The sequence below is a fragment of the Puntigrus tetrazona genome, chromosome 19, assembly GCF_018831695.1.
Source record: "Puntigrus tetrazona isolate hp1 chromosome 19, ASM1883169v1, whole genome shotgun sequence".
Taxonomy (NCBI): Eukaryota; Metazoa; Chordata; class Actinopteri; order Cypriniformes; family Cyprinidae; genus Puntigrus; species Puntigrus tetrazona.
This window is the reverse complement of record NC_056717.1, coordinates 17,021,425-17,041,854: the sequence shown is the minus strand read 5'-3', so window position 1 is coordinate 17,041,854 and position 20,430 is coordinate 17,021,425. Positions and strand designations below refer to the sequence as shown.

Genomic DNA, 20,430 nt, shown 5'->3' with positions numbered 1-20,430 from the left:
ATAAACGCTGCATAAAATAAAACGACCATGCATGTGCAAGAAAACCAAGAGACCCAGATCCTGGGGTTCAGTGACAGTAAAAATCATGGTCTTTATTTATAAAAAAAAAAAAAAAAAAAAAAACAAAAATTTTTTTGGGTATCGTTACACAAGACACAGACAGTAACAAAGTGATTACACATCATTGTGGGCTTTTTCCAGTTAAAATTATGTATTCACCCCTTTCGATCTTTATACTATTAAGTGTTACATATCGCTCCCATTTACTGTGTTCATAATACATATTTAGATCTGCACGGCTTTTGGACCTTTTGAATCTGGCAGTGCCACTGCTTTGAACTCACTGTAAAAAAAAAATAAAATAAAATTTCAACCTTTCTTCCCTGGGTAGAATATGGCTCCTTAAAGCAAATAAAACTGAGGAACAACAAAACAGGCCACCTGAAGAGACCACGAGTTGGTCTCCTCTGCTCAAAAGATGTCCATCATAAGCCCATAACAGTGCAGGATATCAAATAGTGGTTTGCAAAGTAAAGTTGTGTGTTAAAATGCAGAGGGATTAAACCCCAAAAAAAGAACGCATATATTACTCAAACTCCAACTGGAAGCAAATGCTTTTAATAATAAAAAAACAAAAAGGTCCTCGCGGCATTGTTGTGCATACTGTTACAGACCACATGATGTGGTTTTGGTCCCAAAACCTGTGACGCCGACAAACAGGCAGCAGAAACTTGTGCAGGACGTAGAGTGTAAAGAGGTAAGAGGAGAGCAGTGGATCAGGCTCCAACAAGACCAGCAAAAAACATCTTGTGTCACATGATCATCAGGGGAAAAATGCATCTAAAGCCAAGCTGAGACTGGCTGTTATGGCACAAAATGTTACGTAATCAGCATACAGTAAAATGAAAAATATTTATTGAGACTTTTGGCTGACGTGTGGAAAAAAACTTGCCACAATCGTAAAGCTCTGGTCAAGAACCAAAGCAACAAACCGCTACCCTAAGGTTAGCATATACAATTTGACACTTTAGGAATACCATAGTAGATCATTCCTGAAATCACTTGGGATTTTCTGAGGAGATGAGCAGTGAAGCTTAATAAGTGCTCCTGAAAGATTAAAGTCGGTTTGAAACATCGAGAGGCACCACATTTTTGCTGGTTGGCTTGGTGAGACCGTCCTCCAGCAGGAGAAAAAAAAAGAAGAAAAGAAATGGGAAACAGAAAAACAGAAGAATCAGATGTGCAGAGACAAAGAAACCAAACGAGATGAGGGTGTCAGGAAGGGAAGAAGAGGCTTTATTCCTGCTCCGGGTCTTCCTTAGAAACTATTGAGCTCGCTCAGGGTCTGGTCCAAAGTGGCATGGATCTTGATGTTCTCTTCTTTAGCATCTCTCAGTTTCTCTGCAATGAAAAAAAAAAAAAAAAAAAGTAAATAGCCCGACGGAGAAAGTCAGATTGTAATTTAACACGGTATGTGATTTTCTTTATTATTATTATTATTATTATTATTATTATTATTATTATTAATAATAAAAATAAAAGTTAAGACTTCCTTGGAAAACCTTTCTTAATTATTTTCTAAGCAACCATATTAGGTTGGAAATTCTAGAGCTTTTTAAGACCATAACATAACTGTATATATTCAATGTTGAGCTACCACTACAAATCCCCTGTATTAGCATTATAATTTTCATATCTGTTCAGTTTTAACAAATACTACTTGTGAAATCATTTAGATTTATGGTGACAGAGACTGTAGATAACATTCATCTCAACTATGTTGGTTTTGTATCCCACAGTGTTAAAAATTGCACAACACTGGCATGTCAATTCTTTGCTTTCACCGCAGCACTGTAAACATAACTAAACGATTAACCAATTTTTAGAGACCTCGCAGCTGAACTAGAGGCTTTTAATTTTGCTCTTTGGCATAAGGCCATCTTTTGAGACCTCAGAAAAATATGGACTTGTTTTTCCAGTCACTTGCAACAAGGCCACTGGATAGTTTTTTTTTGAATGGCTAAAACACTCCTTACTTTATTAATTTCACACCTCGGTAAAACAATCACACTGCTGTTGTTTGAATGATCCGAATCACTTCTCTGAAGTGCTGACGGCTGTTCAGCCATTTTGGCAGCCAGCGTCCATTTTAAAATGGAAAAAAAATGGCCTTTTTGGAAAAGGGAGACAGATCTGAATGGCCAGCAAGAATCAATGTTTCTAGCCTAAAGTAAAGTCCAGCTGCCTGCCCCCTACCATCTATAATCTATAACAACCACTATATCTGCATGACTACATCTGCTTTTCTAGCTCCCCCTCTGTTTAAAAAGAGAAAAGTTTTAAAAGAACCACTAGAACTCCAAAAAAATGGTCATTGTTCAACTTCTCTTTATACATTTTTAATACTCCTACTGCAAAATAGTTTAGGGAATAGTTTACCCAAAACCTAAAATTCTGAAATTACTCACTCATGTCGTTCCAAACCTTTGTTCATCTTTGGAACAGAAATTATGATTTCTTTGATGCATTCTGAAAGCCCTCTGATCCTTCATAGACAGCAAGGATCTTTACACAAGATCATTGATAATCTAATGGTTCAACCATGATTTTATGAAGCTACGAGAATGCTTTTTGTGCAAGATGAAAACAAAAATAAAGACTATAGCTCCATTTTGGAGACTATCACATACGTAAACATGTATACAAGACACACTGTTTATGTTTAGATCAAAGAGTATGCTGTTCTGTATCAAGTTACACTGTTTAAATATGATACCAAAGTCTCTTTGAGACATTTCACTCTGTGTCCATGTTTTCTAATAAATTCTACCAAACTGTTCACGAAATTGCATATTTGAAATCACTAATGATATCTGACGCCAAGAGTGAAATAATTGTCATTTCTTTTGCTGAAACAGCGTTATAAAAAGCTCATTTAAGATCAGCCGTCCCAGGTGCACGTCTGTTTTTATAGCAACTGAAACTTCTAATGGCAGATGAGGTGATGTGCCGACTTCACAGATCATTTATCATCAGATTTTATCTAAAAGGCGGGGCTTCTTGTGATTGATCGGCCATTTTAAGCATCGCATTTTCCCCATTCAGAACTATACGAGCGACAAGTCTTGGGTATTCTATGGTCTTTGATGATACTCTTTGAAATGGTGCTACAGGGTGATGTGGAGAAGATGGAATTGTTCAAATTATTTTTGTTATCTGTGCACAAAAAGCTTTATCGTTGCTTGATATACCTATGGTTGAAACACTGACGTCACACCGATTATTCTAATAATGCTACATTTCTGAGCTTTGATCATCTATGAATGGTCACTCATAATCCATCAAAAACTCTCATAATTCATCAAAAATATATTAATTTGTGTTCTATGTTCTTTTTGTGTTAAAGGTCTAATGGGTTTGGAATGACAAGGTGAGTAATTAATGACCTAATTTTTAGCTGAACTATCCCTTTTGAATTAAAACATGTTTGTGTGAAAAGCTGTGCGTCTTAATACATTAAACCCATTGCATGAAGTGTTATAGTAAGCATAATTGATTTAAGAACTTCTTGTTGGCTTATGTTGTGCACTTGCACACAAACTTAATGTTAAAGCTCATAAGTCTCATAAGATTTTTTTCCCAGACCTTCAAATATGTGGCTTTATGCACCAGTGATAATCTTACTCATATCTCAACATAGCGAAGGAGAACTTCATCTTTCAACCACAGGATATTCATGTGCCATCTAAAAATTGGCAAATGCTTGACTGCCCAACACCAGCCCATGGTAATAAAGAGAGACGAGCAGATATTCAAAAGAGAGCAGAGCTTTTTTTCCTCCCTTCAATAAACACGGACACAACAAAGCATGAAAAATACAGCAAAGGTCACAAGAGAGCAAAACCAGTGAACAACACAAGTCTCTAAATACAGTCAGATCCAGATAAGAGGAAGATGTCGGGGTAGATAATGAATATCTAAAGAACAGAAATTCACAGAAAGCAGAAACAGAACAGGGCTTAAATATATAAACTGAAACTATAGACACAGGAGCATGGAAAAACACATGAAAACGGAAGTGTACACAGGAGATCAGAGAAGTAGTAAGCAACAGATATGGACAGTCAGAAAAGACGGAGAAGAATTTCTTGAAGTCACAGTCAGCCGCAGAAAAGTCCAGAAACTCTTTATCTGTAAACAGACACCAACGGTGAACACCTCATGACAATATTTCTACGTTTCAGATTAACGACAGCCACAAACTGAACATGCGAGTGTTAAGAACAAATGTTAATTCTTACGTCAATAAAAGCCAAAGCTCTTTATCTTTCAAAACACCAATTTATGCCTAATTCTTAGTATTGTTAACAAGCATTAAAAAAAAAAAAAATCATCTTTATAAAACAGATCGGTTTAGGTTTACAACAGGAAATCCTACCACAATCCGAAAGGCCAATTTATAGAAAGGCAAGTCATAAAATGGGCCATTCATATTGCTGCATGGTTACAAGGTCGGAACTATTAGCAAATTAGCATATGTCCACCCACATTTGCATATCAACACTATTCAGTATTCAAACACTGAGTTGGTTCATCTTGCGTCTCTTAAGCTGTTAAAAAGGCACAGCAAAATCAGATTGAATAGAGAGAAAATGTCCCCTTTCTCTGTAGTATTATACGAAACCACTTAAAACTGTAAGCATATTAGTACAAGTTAGAACCATATTAAAGTTATTGGCCGTGTTGTGACATTTACGCAAAAGAAACTCGAAACAATGGCTCCTGTAAACTATTAACTCCTTGCAGGCTGAGCTTTATGCTGTATAGTAAAAGTATACTATCTGAGATTAGGAAGCTCAAGGTTAGGTTACCAATTCAGTCACGAGACTCGAAATCTGCCATTGCAGCAGAACTCAGCTGACCTAGCAAAAGCAAACCGTAAGTAGCAGAGCTTCACACACATGCACAAGCCTATATTTACATAGAGGTCATGTCGTTGAGAGCATGATCCAGCTCCTCACTAATGGCCTTATACTTGAGTTTCTGAGCGTAAAGCTCATCTGTTCACACACAGAAAGGAGGAAGAGGAAGAAAGATGACAGACGAGGGAGAGAATATTAAGGGGGAAAAAAAGGCAAATAAAGATTATGAACGTCAAAGCAGACAGGAAGAGGACACCGAGATAATGCTATGAATAGAGTATGACCAAAAAAGAAAAAAAAAAGATCATATGGAATCCTAACAGAAGGAAAGTGTTAAAGAGAACAACAATCATACCTTCCAAATCATCAATGGTTTTCTCCAGTTTGGCCACAGACCTCTCGGCAAACTCAGCACGGGTCTCGGCCTAGCAGAGAAATACATGAGTGATCATACCATGAACAAAAACCTGCGCAAGTAATAAAACAGAAAAGCTACCGAAAACTCAAAGAAACTACATGAAAATACATTTATTAAAACAAAAATATTCAGGTCAACCATTCAGGTCAAAAATTAAGAGAAAATGTAACATGCCACAAATGTTGCAATATAACAAACAATTATAGGGCAGGACTACTAGTTTGTTGGAGACAGCAAATTTTAAAATACATTTGATGTTCTGTTGTTGTTTTTTTATTTGTAATACAAAATAGGTCATGAACTTTTACTCTACCTTTTGAGTAAAATTTAAAAGGCAATACCCATTTTGTGTGTGTGTACGAGAGATATATATATATATATATATATATATATATATATATATATATATATATATATATATATATATATATATATATATATATATATATATATATATATATATATATATATATATATAAACAGCAACTAAGATCACTGAAACTACACTTAGTTTAACCTGGGTCATATAAACCTGGCACTAAACATGAATGGTTGGCTCCTTGATAAAAACATCTGCTAATGGCATAAATGTAAATGTAATGGGAAGTCCTAGTAACTGATTTCTCCATTTCTGATGAAGCATGATTATGGGATTAATGTTTGTTCCCTGCATATGGACATCTGTGCTGGTGCTGATGGAAAGGTTTCAACTGGTTTGACCAGTCACTGAACTGAATAAACTAGCTATCAGGACAAATGTAGTAAATAACTACAGATAATTAGTAACTTTGTCACCCTAATAGAAACCAAACTCTCTCACCTCCTTCAGCTTATCAGTGAGGATCTTGATTTCTTCCTCATACTTGTCTTCCTTCTGGGAATACTGTAAGGAAAAAGAGGAGAATAAGTCAGGGAGGGGTCTTCTAAGAATCTTACAACTCAGCATGCAAACACACACCCACCCTGCGAGTTTGGCACCCTTCAGACAACTGCTTTAATGCAGCTCTCAGGGTGAAAAGTAACACAGCCGCTATGTTTTGACATTGCGAGGCATGTTTTCGAATCTGAATTTCTGTGCAGGCTGGCCGAGTCCTGGCCTGCTGCTGTTGTGCAAGGCTTGTGACACGATGGCTGAGATTGCCGCTGTGTGCTGCCAGAGCTTTAAACAGATCAGGACATGTGTGCAGGAATGCAGCTGCAACATCAACAAAACACCAGGCATGATAGAAAGGGAATCAAAAGCCAGAATTCAAAGTGGAGGGACTCATATGGTGTGTGATTTTTAATACACACACACACTTAATTAAATTTTTTTATGCTAAGGCTGATACATTATAAATGCCTGATACTTCATTTGCATACTAATTAAATAATGAGATCCAGTAAAATATTCCATCTAAAATTCTACTGTACTGTAACAGCATGCAGCAGAATCACATGCAAATGAATGTGTTTCTGTCATAAGTTGATCTCATGCAACACAGCATTCATTAGCGTCACTTCTGCTTTATTAGTCTAAAGGCACTCAAGACCGGTTGCGCTTGATTCTGCAAGAAACCGAAATGGTTACACTTCATTCATTTTATTACGCAACAGTGCTTCAAGTCATCTCCCCTATTGGTTATATGGATATGGAAAATGAGAGGGTGTCTTCACTGTATCCCTTCGGCCAATTACAGCTTTTTGTCGATGGAATGGTTTACCGCTGTAATCTGGTCTGACATATCTGGCCTTTTGCTTCAGATGATATTATACAGCCATACACCAGGCAAAAGGGCATTTGTAAATGAACCAGTTCATGTTATGCTCACATGACCAGTTAGATCACTGGTTTGGTAATTAGAAAGCCTATATTTGATTGCCTAGAAGGCAATTTGCAAGGCACGTTTGTGGGGGTTCCTTTGACAGTTAAAGGCAAAAAAAAAAAAAAAAAAAAAAAAAAAGGATGAACACTGCAACCAGTCAGAGATCGTGCAGAAAGAAACACACACACTCCCTACCTTCTCAGCCTGGGCCTCCAAACTCTTAAGATTGTTGGTGACATTTTTCAGCTCCTCCTCCAGCTCAGCGCATTTGCTATATACAGAGTAGCCATTTTGATTTTGGAGGAAGCAGAAAAGAAAGGGGCACAGGGCAAAGGAAAGACATGAAGACAAGCCAGGAGCAGTGGCAGAGTAATAGAGATGATGTTAAAACACATGAACAGCAGAAGAGAGAGTCTGTGAGAGAAGGTTCATTTAAAAATAATACTGTTGTTTACTTGACCATGTCATTTAAAACAAGTATCACCTTCTTCAGAAAATTCTAAAATATGATATTTTGCAAATAAAACAAATTATTATAAGTATTATTTAAAAAAAAAACACTACTTTTACATTAATTAAAAAAAGTTACTTACACTGCATTAATTTTACAATGAATTTGATTAAATAAAATGACAAATTAATTTAAATGCTGTTCCTCAATGGCATATGTATGATTCAAAGAATATAGTGCACACTGTATAAACAATTTTAGTTTTTCTTTTTCTGAAGCTTACAGCCCACATCATTCACCATCATTATATGAAAAACAGGGAGAGGAAAAAAACAAAAAAAAACGAAGAATCTCATGTGCTCTCTTTCATCTCATTCGATTTTTGTTTACATTATGGCTTTAATGCGTGTTAAAAAGTAATACATTTGTGCTTTCCTATACCAAGTGTGCTTGGTTTTGAACCAAGCACATTGGGTTATCTAGTAACCCTCAGATTATACGCTACTGTGTGGTGGTGCGAACAGATCTGAACTGTCAAGAAGGCAAAAGTAGTGTGATTCTAAAACTGAAAGCTGTCATGAGCTGCTTTGAGCAGTTTGTTTTGGAACATGAACATACGCTTTGGCTTTAGACAGATGAGACGAAAACGTACAGCGACTGAAGCGCGTTACATAAACATGCACATCATGCCACTATCAAGTAAACAACTCATGCGGTTTACGCAAGAATGATATCTGGAAATGGATGGTTAGATGAGTGGGAGGAAGATGGAAAGATGAAGGGATAGAGTGGAAAGTTGAACCAGGAAAAACAGTAGAAGCATAAGATTAAAAACGACCAGTGCTGGAAGGAGGAGTCCTGTTTTTAGGCTCTTTTCTTGTTCCTTGCTAGTTTGCTTGCTCACTTTTCACTCAAGTATTCAAAATTCAGATCCAGATATAAAGCATCATTCTCCCGATTGTCTGTACACCCCACATCTCCAAACACGCAAGTGTCCGACATATAAACACAGAATTTTGCAACTGGCATGTATACCTTCTCCTCTGAGGCCTGAAGAGTCTTCAGTGTCTGGTCAAGAGCTCTCAGCTCCTCCTCCATCTGCTTGACATGGCTGTTAGTTTGAGTGGGGAGGGGAAGGTATGTCAGGTCAAAGGTCACACATGCCCAAACACAAATGAGAAGGGAGGGGGGCATATGAATTTAAGATGGAGTCAAGCCAATGAATTCACTCACTCACACACACACGCGCGCGCACGCACGCACACACACACACACACTCACAAAGGAGGATTATGGTTATGATAGAGCATTCCTATTGTCATGCAAAATGAGGCATTTTCTCACGCTGAGAACACAATGAATTCGAGTTTTAATGGGACTAAATGGACACTTAGAAATAAAAATGAGCTAAAGAGGACAGTATGTGTGGTCTGTACTCCGAATAAGTGTTTGATTGTGTGCATGTATATTTTGAATCTGAAATTAACCTCTCAGCAAGCTCTGCTCTCTCCTCTGTACGCTCCAACTCTCCCTCAACAATCACCAGCTTACGTGCCACCTGTAACACACATCAATACTCCACTGTTTTTTCTCATAGCTATTGAACAATTACTTAAACATTTATAATCAATATTAAGTCTAAATTTGAGGAATATGATGTAGCTAAATAAGCGTTTAAAAGAGGTTTGTTAACTATAAAATCTGAAATTAATTACTATTGGGAATTTAATTAGAAATTTTGAAAATCAAAAAAATTGGAAATCTAATTGAAATATTAACAAACAGTATATAACAACACTGATTAAATTACCTCCTCGTATTTGCGGTCAGCCTCCTCAGCAATGTGCTTAGCCTCCTTGAGTTGGATCTCCTGGAGCTCCATCTTCTCCTCATCCTTCAGAGCCCTGTTCTCAATCACCTTCATCCCTCTATTCCATAGAGAGGGAGCGAATTAAACAGAAGTAGGGCAAGTTGAGGTGGAAAAAAATTAAGATATATCATCACTCTGAATGCATGTGCCTGACTAGGCGGACATACCTCTCGCTCTCATCTGCGGCCTTCTCAGCTTCCTCCAGCTTCTGCAGGGCTGTGGCCAGTCTCTCCTGAGCACGATCCAACTCTTCCTCAACGAGCTGGATACGCCTGTTCAGAGAGGCCACCTCTGCCTCAGCCTACAAAGCAAACACAACAGATTAGTACAGATACACTATTCCACTGATCTTCAAGGGTCACACGGGGAGCGTGAAGGGGTGCGAGATAAGAAACGCTGGTGGGGAAACACCGATAATCTGGACAAGACGACTTGGCGACAAACGTCAAAAAGAGAAACTGGAACAAATGAGACAATGGAAAAATTTTGTGGTGGAATCATCTGGGAGCTTCTGCTTAAGCGGAGAGGCACCACTATGTTTGCAATGGGCAATTATTTTGCGATGAGTGAGTGTACACAGTGACTAAAATTGTTTTAGCAAGGCGGCACTATTAACAACACTGACTAAGGATGGGGATTATTAATATAATTGTTCCAAACAAAACTTCAACATGTTGCACTCTTTGATTTATGGACATGAATGATGCCTCCAAACGTGCTGCTTACTGAGGAAAGGTGTTCTATGACTTTCTAATGTTCAACCAGTGGATGGAGGGGGAAAAAAAGGGCATAAATCCCCCAGCCATAAAGGAAACTGATATCCGTGGATCACAATATTGTAGAGGTGTAGTAGTGGGCTTTTTTGACTCCGATAGCAAGCATTCATTCACCACACCATTGCACCTTCCTAGCCACACCCTAGCAACAAGACACTACACCCTAGCAACCTTATAACAACCAAAAACATCATGGGAATAGGCTCGAGTTTAAGTGCATGAAGGCCTATTGGGGCCACAGCCTTATCTAGTTAATATGTACCTAAACTCTTTTGAACAATGTCAGATTCTTTCATTTATTTCAAGAAGAGTTTAATATCATGTCAGAGGCTACGAATCCTGAGGTAATTTTTGTATAGGAAGCAACTGTGCATTTCATTCATCACTACGGATTAATAAGCACTTCTACAAATTTATTGAATAAAAGGATCATTTTAAGAATAATACTAAAGATCTGCATGGCCGACTGCAAGACCACTAACAAGTTTTACTCGGTGGGCCTGAGGCGCAAAACCAGGTTAAACAGCGCTCAGCCCGCGCCTCGTCAGCTGAGAAACGGCGCTCGTGCACGGCTTCCGGATATGACGACACCGCTAACAAACACTGGAGTTTCGCTCCTAATAAGGACCGAGGAATCTAAAGTCTGTGGGGTGAGTTCATCTCACGCAATGCCAATGAGACGGAAGGCATGGTTGAGTGATAAGCGTCTTCGAGCGAAATAAAACGTAAAATAAATCCCAGCCAGACGAGTGTCTAATTCAATTAGAGCTCGCAAAAGTCGCCAAAGGTTAAAACGAGCTACTAACAGCCCAAGTGACACGCGTGAACAACTCAAAGTGCCGAGATGAGCACCTGATGACCCAGATGTTAACGCGCTCGAATGATAACGTACAGATAACGCGAAAAGCACCATTTTATCACATTATTACACAAACGAACGATTCTTAACAGGAACGACCAAGAAACTAACGATTCAGCAGAGAGCGTTTTGTTACTTCCTTTAGGCCTCACCCGCAAAAAAATCCAGCAAACAATGTGAGACTAAGGATGAGCTAAAACCCATTTGAGGTTAGCACATCCAAGCACGCAAAGTGACATGTCATCGCACGATTTTTACATCTACACACGCCAATACATCTCGCTCTGGGTTTTGCATTTCTCTTACGAACTACAAACGCGTGTACAAACGAAAATCTTCAGCGAGACGAGTCAGTATGCGCATTAGCTTTTGCGATATCCATCTAACCGGCCCATATTTTCTTAGACTAGGTGGTACAACAAGCGCATCGTAGTCGCAGACCACCCCAAACGCATGCTTATTGCTTATTAGATATCGAAATAAGTTCAAAACGCGCAATTCTTCGCACAGGGCGTTGAACCTGGGCGTGAGAGTAAAAACGCACGACCCCCGCACAAATGCGTGCGATACAACGTAGCGAAATTAGACGATTTGACCCGAATAAAGGCATCGCGGTGGATACATCGATACACTTACCTGCTCCCTGGCACGCTTCTCTTCTTCGACCTGTCTCTGCAAAATCTCGGCTCTTTCTTCTGCCTCATCTGCCTGCTGTTGTAAAACTTTGATCTTTCTCTTCACCGCATCGATGCTGTTGGATCCGGCCATTTTTAACGTGTTACTTTAGGAGTAGTGTAGTCGAATGAATCGGATTCCTCCCGAGCAGCGTAGTGGACCGAGCCGCGAAGAAGACAACGACAGAAAGAGAGAGGAGAAGAAAAAAAAGTCCAAGGCACCAACGCCCCGCCAACAAGTCAAACGCAGAGCGAGTGGAAGTAACGTGAGGATCAGATGCTTCACGCGCTTGTCTCTTTGATTGGACCGACGCCTTCTTGAATTTTACTAGATACAAATAATAGTGTTCGTAAAAAGAGGAAAAAACCAGGAACGAGATGTATTATCTCGGCCAGGAGGTTATGAAAGTTGAATTTAGCGCGAGCGAGGACGCGTTGAACGCTTTGATGTTAAGGCAAGCATTCGGTTTCTTATTCGAATTAATGAATGAGTTTTAATGTCACGAAGTCTTTCTGCCCTCCCCTTGCTTTCTCTTCACCCAATTTGTTCAGTTGCCTGAACTCTTCCCTTTTTTTCGTCTCACTTCCGGATACCCCACCCAGTCCCCAACGGTTTAAGGACCGAGAAATGTGTTGTCGGCTGATTCTGGATCAGCGGCGGCGCAGAGGCACGTCCCAGCGGAAAGGGTTCACGGTTGATCTCCGGTCAGCGGGGTTTTTTTTTTTTGTTGCGCGGTCTGCGTAATTCTTACGGAAGAGCCGCCCTTGTTTTACACGTGTCCTGGCCAGGTAGATGACGTACAGCAAATAAATCATTGGCATTCCAGACCACTCCTTAAAATCCAGGAATGTGCTCGTAGATCAGTGGGAAACCTTTCAGTGTTCCGGTCATTGGGATCTTAGGAATTTTTAAAAGGTTTTCGAGTTCATTCTATTTATTTAATAGTAAATGATTATCTTAAATTCTTGTATTCTGGAATAAAAGTCTAGATTTGCCCTGGCCGTTCTTGTTCGTTGTAGCTCGGTTTTTCTCGGTAGGGGGCGGGCCTGCTGGGGGGACAGTTTTAAATGGTTTAAAATAAGCTTTTTCACTTTTAAAAAGTAATAATGTTTGGTTATGAAGCGACTTATTTGATACAAATTGTTTGTAGCAGCTTTACGGTATTAAAAAGGGAAGTAACAGAATGATGCCAAAATCAAATATAATACAAATCTAAATTCTGCTGTAAAAGCAGCCCTAAAAGACAATAATGTAAGACAATATTACTCAGCTTGAGTCAGTTCAGTGGCAGTTCGTTTTAGTTCAGTACCAGTTGATCTGAATCAGCTGTAAAGCAACTAGACAATAGCGGCATCATTGAACTCGGTTCTCGTGTGTCATCTGTGATGCTTCAGAATCAGCATCCTCTGAATTATGTCTGGCATATTCAGGCTGCAATTGAGAACAAGGAGTGTTACAGATCCTTCACTAGTCATTACGTTTATTGTTGGAGTCGCGGTAAGTTCCTGTGCTCTTGAGCAAACAAACCCTGATTCAGAAAAACGACAAAACCCCAGTCATATATTTTCAAGAGTCAATACGTCTGACAGAAGTGATAACACAAGTGTGGACATTGATAAACAGAAACTTGACTTATATTGTTAACTAATACTCAGACCGAAATTACCATTTTAATTCTAGTAGCAATAATAATAACAACAATAATAATCTCTTTTGCTACATCGATGATTACTCATAATATCAGTTATTATAAACACTTCAATCGTATATTTTATTATTGTGTTATGTTTTTACTGTTTTAGTCTAATGATAATTGACTTTTTGCGTCAAAGCAGTGAAGATGAATCAATTATCAAAATTTCTTTTTGCGTATAGGTATATAAGGAAAATTTGCCAATACTGGGAGTAAACATATTAGTAGATTTTTAGTATATGTCTCCGTCATAATTATTATAATTATTATCTATGCTGAACTGTGTTAAGTTGTATTATAGCTATCTATGAAACAGAGAGATTTGAACAACGTGTAACTGTATCTTTCTGTTAATTCAAGTAGTCTGACTTTGTGATTTCGATTGAAGAGTATTGAAAGATTGCACTAAAGAATTTATCCAGAGGATTACATGAGGTCATAAACAAGAATCCAGTGAACAAGCTGAAGTCACAGGCCCGGGCAAAACCGAACAAGACTGTAGTAACGCTGCATGTCCGTCTGTGCAGTCTTTCTGTTATCTGTACGCTGTGTCCTGAACACTGTTTAAAGTACGCCCAAGGCAATGATTTTATAAGTTGGTTTTGTAATTCTTACTTCAAAGACATTTAATATTGACGGACCCTGACGGTTTAGCTTCTGATCAATGTTAAAGGAATGCTGACTGATCCTCAATCTTTCTGCTGTAGTAAATCACCGCAAAATCATGTTGCATCATCATTTCCTGTTGCACCCTTCCTGCCTCCCTACACTGAAACATGTTCCAGGCTCCATAATTTGGAACGAGCCCTTTTTTATTTTACGTTGCCACCATCTCTCACCAGATGATGGCGCCAGATTATTTAGATTGACACAAAATGAAGCCCCACTCATATGATCAAATACTATTAATATATATATAATACACACACACACACACACACACACATATATATATATATATATATATATATATATATATATATATATATATATATATATATATATATATATATATTTGGGGAGAGAATGTTTAAAAGTTTGGGGAAAGGAGATTTTTGAAGTATTGAAAGAGTCTCTTATGCTCAACAATGCTGAATTTATCTGATTAAATATATTGCAATTCAAAATATCTGTTTTCTACTTTGAATATGTTTTAAGGTAATTTATTTTGCATAGTTACTTTTCTTATTAATGCTAAAAACAGTTACACAATCAAGTAAGTTTTTATAAAGCGTGTGTTTTTTTTTTTCATTTATTTTTGTGGTTGTTTGGTTGTTTAAGATTTAATCTGCTGTGACAAGGACTGAGATGAAAGACGTATAAGTGTGTCAGAACTGAGCGTTTTAACTCTTACTGAGAGCAGAGGTCATTTGTTTTTGTCTTAGTTTGGGCTGACGGAAAAACTGAGACGTCTCTAATGGCCTGTTAAGACTACAGGTTATAGGTGACGAGGCTCGAGGATTGACATTCTGACCTCAAGACGCACTCACAAAGACGCACCTTAACCCCGACCATAAACACATGCTCACTTACATCAACGCGGTAAGACCCACTCATCCTTCCGCAGCAGCTGTACACATATTTACTTAAGCATTTGGAAAGCCCAAGGAACTGTGGCGACGTTCTGTTGGACGTATGCATAGATTTCTGCACAAAGGTTGTATCTATCCTCAACCTCTCACTTTTTCGTTATGACTGCTCTGGACACTGCCAGGCTGCTTGCTCAGAGCTCTATTTAAAGGATCCACCCCCAGTTTCAAACCGGATCACTGTGTCTGGTCGGCCTGTCTGTCACGCTGCATGATGATGAGTGACTAATTGGACTCCAAATTACCACTAAATCCAACTGGGTTTATTGCAAAACTCATTTTAACTGTGTGGGGTAGCGCGGCAAGTGGTAGCTTGGTGGTACACTTTTGACTCAAGGTTGGGATGAAAATAGATTTCAAAGCGACAGCTGTAATAGAGGCAACCCACACTCGCCCTCTGTTTGGAGCTACTGTTCTCATGCTGCGTGTGTGATTAGGGGTTGCCAGATTCAGAACAATAAATCCTCCTCATATGACAACATTATATTACTGAGGGTCTCCCTATGGTAGCTACTGACGTGAAATCATTTTCTGCTCTCTCTCTCTCTCTCTCTCTCTCTCTCTCTCTCTCTCTCTCTCTCTCTCTCTGTAAGAACAAACCACTAAAGCTAGTATTCAGCTGGCTTGGATGGTCAACGAACTGGTTAAAAAAGGTCAAAACCTCTCTACAACCAGCCAACAGAGCAACTTAGACAGTTCCATGTACTTTTTTTCATTCTGTAGATAAAACAATTCAATATCTCTTCCCCTCTCTCTCTTTTACACACAGCCTTCAAAGCCTGTGGTATTCAGTCCATCTTCTGAAGGCCGAATTTTATGACAACAGGTGTGCCTGCTATATCTGGAGCCTAGAACAAAGGGACGACAGGCAACAGATAGACATACATGGTGTAACAGAGTTGAGCGTGATGCCGCAGCCTTAGTTTAGCAGTCAAAGAGGGAGTCAAGTTACACGATGGTTGCAAGAAAGTTAAAACAATGAATTGCCATTTTCTTTAAGATGCATATGCATGAAATCATTTGCAAATAGGCTACTTCATGTCGATTAAAGCTAGTATTTTTCATAAACACCCCAGAAGAATAATACAAAAAATGCAAGACTCAAAAAGCTTTAAACCTCTAAGATATGTTCATGCTTGCTCTTTCTTGAGCGTTCTTTCTTTGCTCATTTTGTTCCTTTCACAAACACTGATTTACAGCCCTTGCTGCTAAATCAGGTGTCTCAAGGTAGTAATTTTCTCACTGAGGCCTGCAGACAAGAGTACGCAGAATGTCGCCCACACGTTTTATCACCTCATGTGTAAGTTATGGATAAGTTGGGAACCATCCTAAAATAAAGTGAAAATACCGGGACTAAATGACATTCAGTTAACAGTTCTCCAAAGTTAATTTGTCTATCAGTGTGAACGAAATATCCTACCACAAAACAGCATTTTAAATATTTAAAATATTTCTAGCTACTGAATTTCCAGCGCAAAATAAAGTGTGGCGATTTCCAAACAAGTGACAAGTGACCCGTTCTTTAAGTGTAGCTGATTCCCGATCGAATGACTCTAATGAGCCGGTTCTTTTTAGTGAATCAACAACGTGTAGCGCTTCCAGTGTTGTCCGATTCTCGAACGAATGATTCCTACGAGCCGGTTCTTTTTAGTGACTCGACAAAATGCGGCTCTGTAAGTGTAGTAGGCCTACGGTTTTCAAAGAAATTACTCTTAGAGCTGATTGTTTTTAGTGAATCGACACCAATGCAGAGCAGCGTGGTCTGATTCTGTACAAATCATTTCTTTCTGAATTGTGTTTGAATTTTTGCAGATAGCACTTTGTTCCCAGTGGGTTGACTATTTTTAGCGAATCGAACACATGCAGGTACATACACACAACGTGAAACAAAATTGCTAGCTATATGACATTGTGTTTTTTGCCAGAAGTTAATAAAATAAAATCTGTCTTTTGTTTAGTTTTTGTTTATGTGGCGTTTAGGCCAGTGTTTGCACTGTATATATGCTGCCTCTAAAAAAATTGTGACGGTATGAAAGCAGTTATGTGTAGAAGTTAGTCTGGCTAACTGACATCGCAGTCAAAAAAGGGGGTAGCGATAGTTTCAGCTGTGGAGGAGTGAATGGAGAGAATGAGAGGAATGGAGGGGAGGGACCAACAAGAATCCCAGGATGAAGTTTAAAGTGTTGCCTTTGTCTTTTGTGTGCGACGCGGTGCTCTGTGATTGTCAATCACTCACATCTGCAGCTTTCTTCTCAGATATCTCCAGTTTCTCCTGGGCGTCCTTCAGGGCCTCTGAGTATTTATCCAACTCATCTTCAGTTCCCTTCAGTTTCTTCTGCATCTGAATCAGCTCATCCTCATGCTGGGAGAAAGAAAGAAAGGAAATACGAGAGTGGAGGAGACAGAAAGAGAGGGGGAGAGAAATATTATCGCTATGAAATCATCCACTGTAATACATATTCACACATACCCTCATGCCCTCATCACTTCTGCCTGAAGCTGGCACGAAGCAACACTTTCCAGTGTCTTTTTGCCCACCTTCCTGAGGTGATGAGCTCAGATATGGAGCTCACCAAAGCTACAACTTGTCTAAATGTGAATATAAATACGCTCACAGGCAACCCAAGACTTTCACACATCCTCAGGCCTTTCCTCTACTCCCTTCTCCACCTCTTGCTAAGACTCTGTTTATCCACCCTGCGTTCTTTCAGTGGCAGATCACAACCTTGCAACTGCTACTTAGCGCTGGGATCAGTATTTAAGACTTCACATATCAAGCCTCGGTGGTGGGCACTTGTTTTACTAGAAGGGTTTTAAAACAGTTGACAGAATTGGCCGGATGATTCCTTATATATTTGCCTTATATTCTTAAACGGACAGTTCTTGCATTATTTTCTCCCCTCATGTATGACTTTCGTTCTGTAGACTGTAGGTAGCCAAATGTTTTTGACTGAACGAAAATCAATACTTAGGAAATCAATATTCGTAGTATTTTACGTTGTTATCTACAGAAGAACAAAAGTCATGCAGGTTTGCGAGTAAATAATTTTTGGGTGAAACTGTAAAGTGATCTTTGTCTCATATTTAGATCGGTTTCGGTCCAGAATGGAAAAAGTGGTCCTGTGGTGCATTAGCAGTCAAACCACATCTTTAATTATTGAACATTTGGTCCCCCAAATGGAAAAACTCTTAACATCAGCACTGAAATGAAGCATCTCCAGCTTGTGCTATTTAGTCAATACAAGTTTTCTCAACCTTTGACCTTTCCACCTCCACCTCACCTGTTTGCTTCTCTCCTCTGCTGCTTTCCTGTCGGTCTCTGCTTGCTCGGCCTGGTCCAGAGCGTTCTCCTTATCCAGCTTGAGCATCATCATCTTCTTCTTGATGGCCTCCATCTTGGTGTCGGTGAGTGGGGCTCACGGTACAAGAAACAGAAAGTGGCAGTGCAGTAGATGAGGGCTAGTGGTTTAGGAACGGGAGCTGGTCGAGCGAGGAACGAGACAGAGAAAGAGAGAGAGAGGGAGTAAAGTGGAGAGAGACCAAACTCAGCCAGGGATAGTGGGAGGGCATTTATATCTGGGGGCATCAGGCCCCGCCCAGTTTCTAATAAACTCCACCCACCTGTACACTCATTATAGCTTACCTAATACAGTCATAAGTCCTGTATGGGTCTAAAGCGGCGAAGATGTATTGATGTAATATTGGTTCTCAGGACCTTATCATTATTAAAATTCATTAAACTATATCATAAACAGCATAATAAAATTGTCAGCAACTATAAACTCAATCCAGACAGCTTTTACTTGCATATTTAGTTTTTTTTTTTCTTGTATATCCATTGTTTTCATCATTCTCTTCTGATAGATGATTCTATTCTGAAAGAATGACCTGGAAGATATGACACAACAAAGACGAGAATGGACGCCAGTGGACAGAGCTAGGGTTCAGCTATTATAAGACAAAGCCCCTGTGTTTGTGACAGGCACAGGTGTGTGTGTGTGTGTGTGTGTGTGTGTGTACATTACATTCTCGCATCCCCAGCTGCACTGTTCCCTTTATGGCTCGTCAGTCGCCACAATGATCGCTTAACAGCTTTTTTTTCCTAATGTGAGACACCGTTCTATCATTAACTTGCCTGACCACGTATAACAAGGCTTTGGGGAAACACACTTGATGTGGTAAGATTGCCTTTGGAACGCAACAATCCAAACACGCCGCCATCTAGATGATTTATCTCTTTATGTCTATATTTAAGCATAGAGCAAATGGCTTATTTCATTAAAAGTAAGTATAAGGGTTTTTAATAAACTGTAAAGCATCATTTTGAATTTTTCTTAACATCATTTTGATTTTGTTTTTCACTTTTTTTTAATACAATTTCTTTCACACGATTGTACATCATTCTGTTTGTGATTATACACACAGTTCTGTCAAAATTCTTCACATTTTCTCATTTATCCATCAGTGTTCTATACTATACGTATGATATATGAATTTGAATATGAAAACACATTTTTCTAATAGCGAATGTGTGTCTTTAACTGTAAGTTCCACTGAGCTCTGCTGATGTAAAGGGACAATGATGGTGTCAGGTTCTGGACTATTTTCAATCAGGAGAGAGATGTGTGTGTGTGTGTGTGTAAGGTTGCAACTTATTGTTTAAGAACAGATAAAACTGAGTTGTATTAAGAATTACTTTGTGTATTCAGAAAGAAATAAGTTATATTGTGTACCATGCACAAATGTAAAGTGTAAATAAGTCTCTCTCCCTTTCTCTCTTCTTCTCTTTATATTAACAATCTATGATAAATAATGCACCACACAATTCCTCCGGTATGTTGTGATTAAAGGCGATTGTTGCACAGCATATAGCTAGTCAGCGTATCACTTTTTAAAGTGCTCTGATTTCTTCTGTAATTTTATTCATTCTTTTAACACATTCTTTTAGTTTAGGACAGTGAAGTGATGGATGAGGTGTGTGTGTGTGTGTGCGCGTTCGTCTGAATGCCAGCTATGCTGCCTGTGCCACCAAGCTAATAATACTTGTCTCTTGGCTGACATTGTTTCGTGGATTAGCTGCTAGACAGGACGGATACGTAAATGCACATAAGAATTTAAATGTACAGAAAACAAAAATCTGGAAATGACAAAGACAGCTTTGGAACACTTCATTCTGATCGAGTAAAGGTCAATTAACGATTCACGTAAACGCATAGATATGAAGGTTTCGTATAAACACACTTTCATGGCAAATCATAATTTATAACTTTATATTTATAACTCATATTCATGTGATTTTATTTGCTTTTGGCTCATTGGTGGTTAGTTTTAAGGGTGGACCTTTAGGACTAGCTTTTCAAAATAATCTAATT

General features: G+C 38.8%; 1 protein-coding gene across 9 annotated transcripts; it reads right to left on the bottom strand.

Moving 5' to 3' along the window:
* Positions 1 to 596: 596 nt before the first annotated feature.
* tpm3 (tropomyosin 3) lies at positions 597 to 18,616 on the bottom strand. 9 transcript variants are annotated; one of them, XM_043217311.1, is made up of 10 exons: positions 18,340 to 18,616; positions 17,295 to 17,420; positions 9,634 to 9,767; positions 9,407 to 9,524; positions 9,084 to 9,154; positions 7,341 to 7,416; positions 6,161 to 6,223; positions 5,278 to 5,347; positions 4,982 to 5,060; positions 3,812 to 4,191 (listed from the first exon to the last, which is right to left on the bottom strand). In XM_043217311.1, exons 1-10 carry the CDS (start codon positions 18,451 to 18,453, stop codon positions 4,188 to 4,190), a joined length of 855 nt encoding a protein of 284 aa, XP_043073246.1. In that variant the 5' UTR covers positions 18,454 to 18,616; the 3' UTR covers positions 3,812 to 4,187. The 9 variants fall into 9 exon arrangements, with proteins under 9 accessions (XP_043073245.1, XP_043073244.1, XP_043073251.1 ...); XM_043217312.1 differs by lacking the exons at positions 3,812 to 4,191; positions 7,341 to 7,416 and adding exons at positions 4,316 to 4,326; positions 8,632 to 8,707 and having other exon boundaries at positions 18,340 to 18,615; XM_043217310.1 differs by lacking the exons at positions 3,812 to 4,191; positions 4,982 to 5,060 and adding an exon at positions 597 to 1,401 and having other exon boundaries at positions 18,340 to 18,614.
* Between the last annotated feature and the right edge of the window lie 1,814 nt (positions 18,617 to 20,430).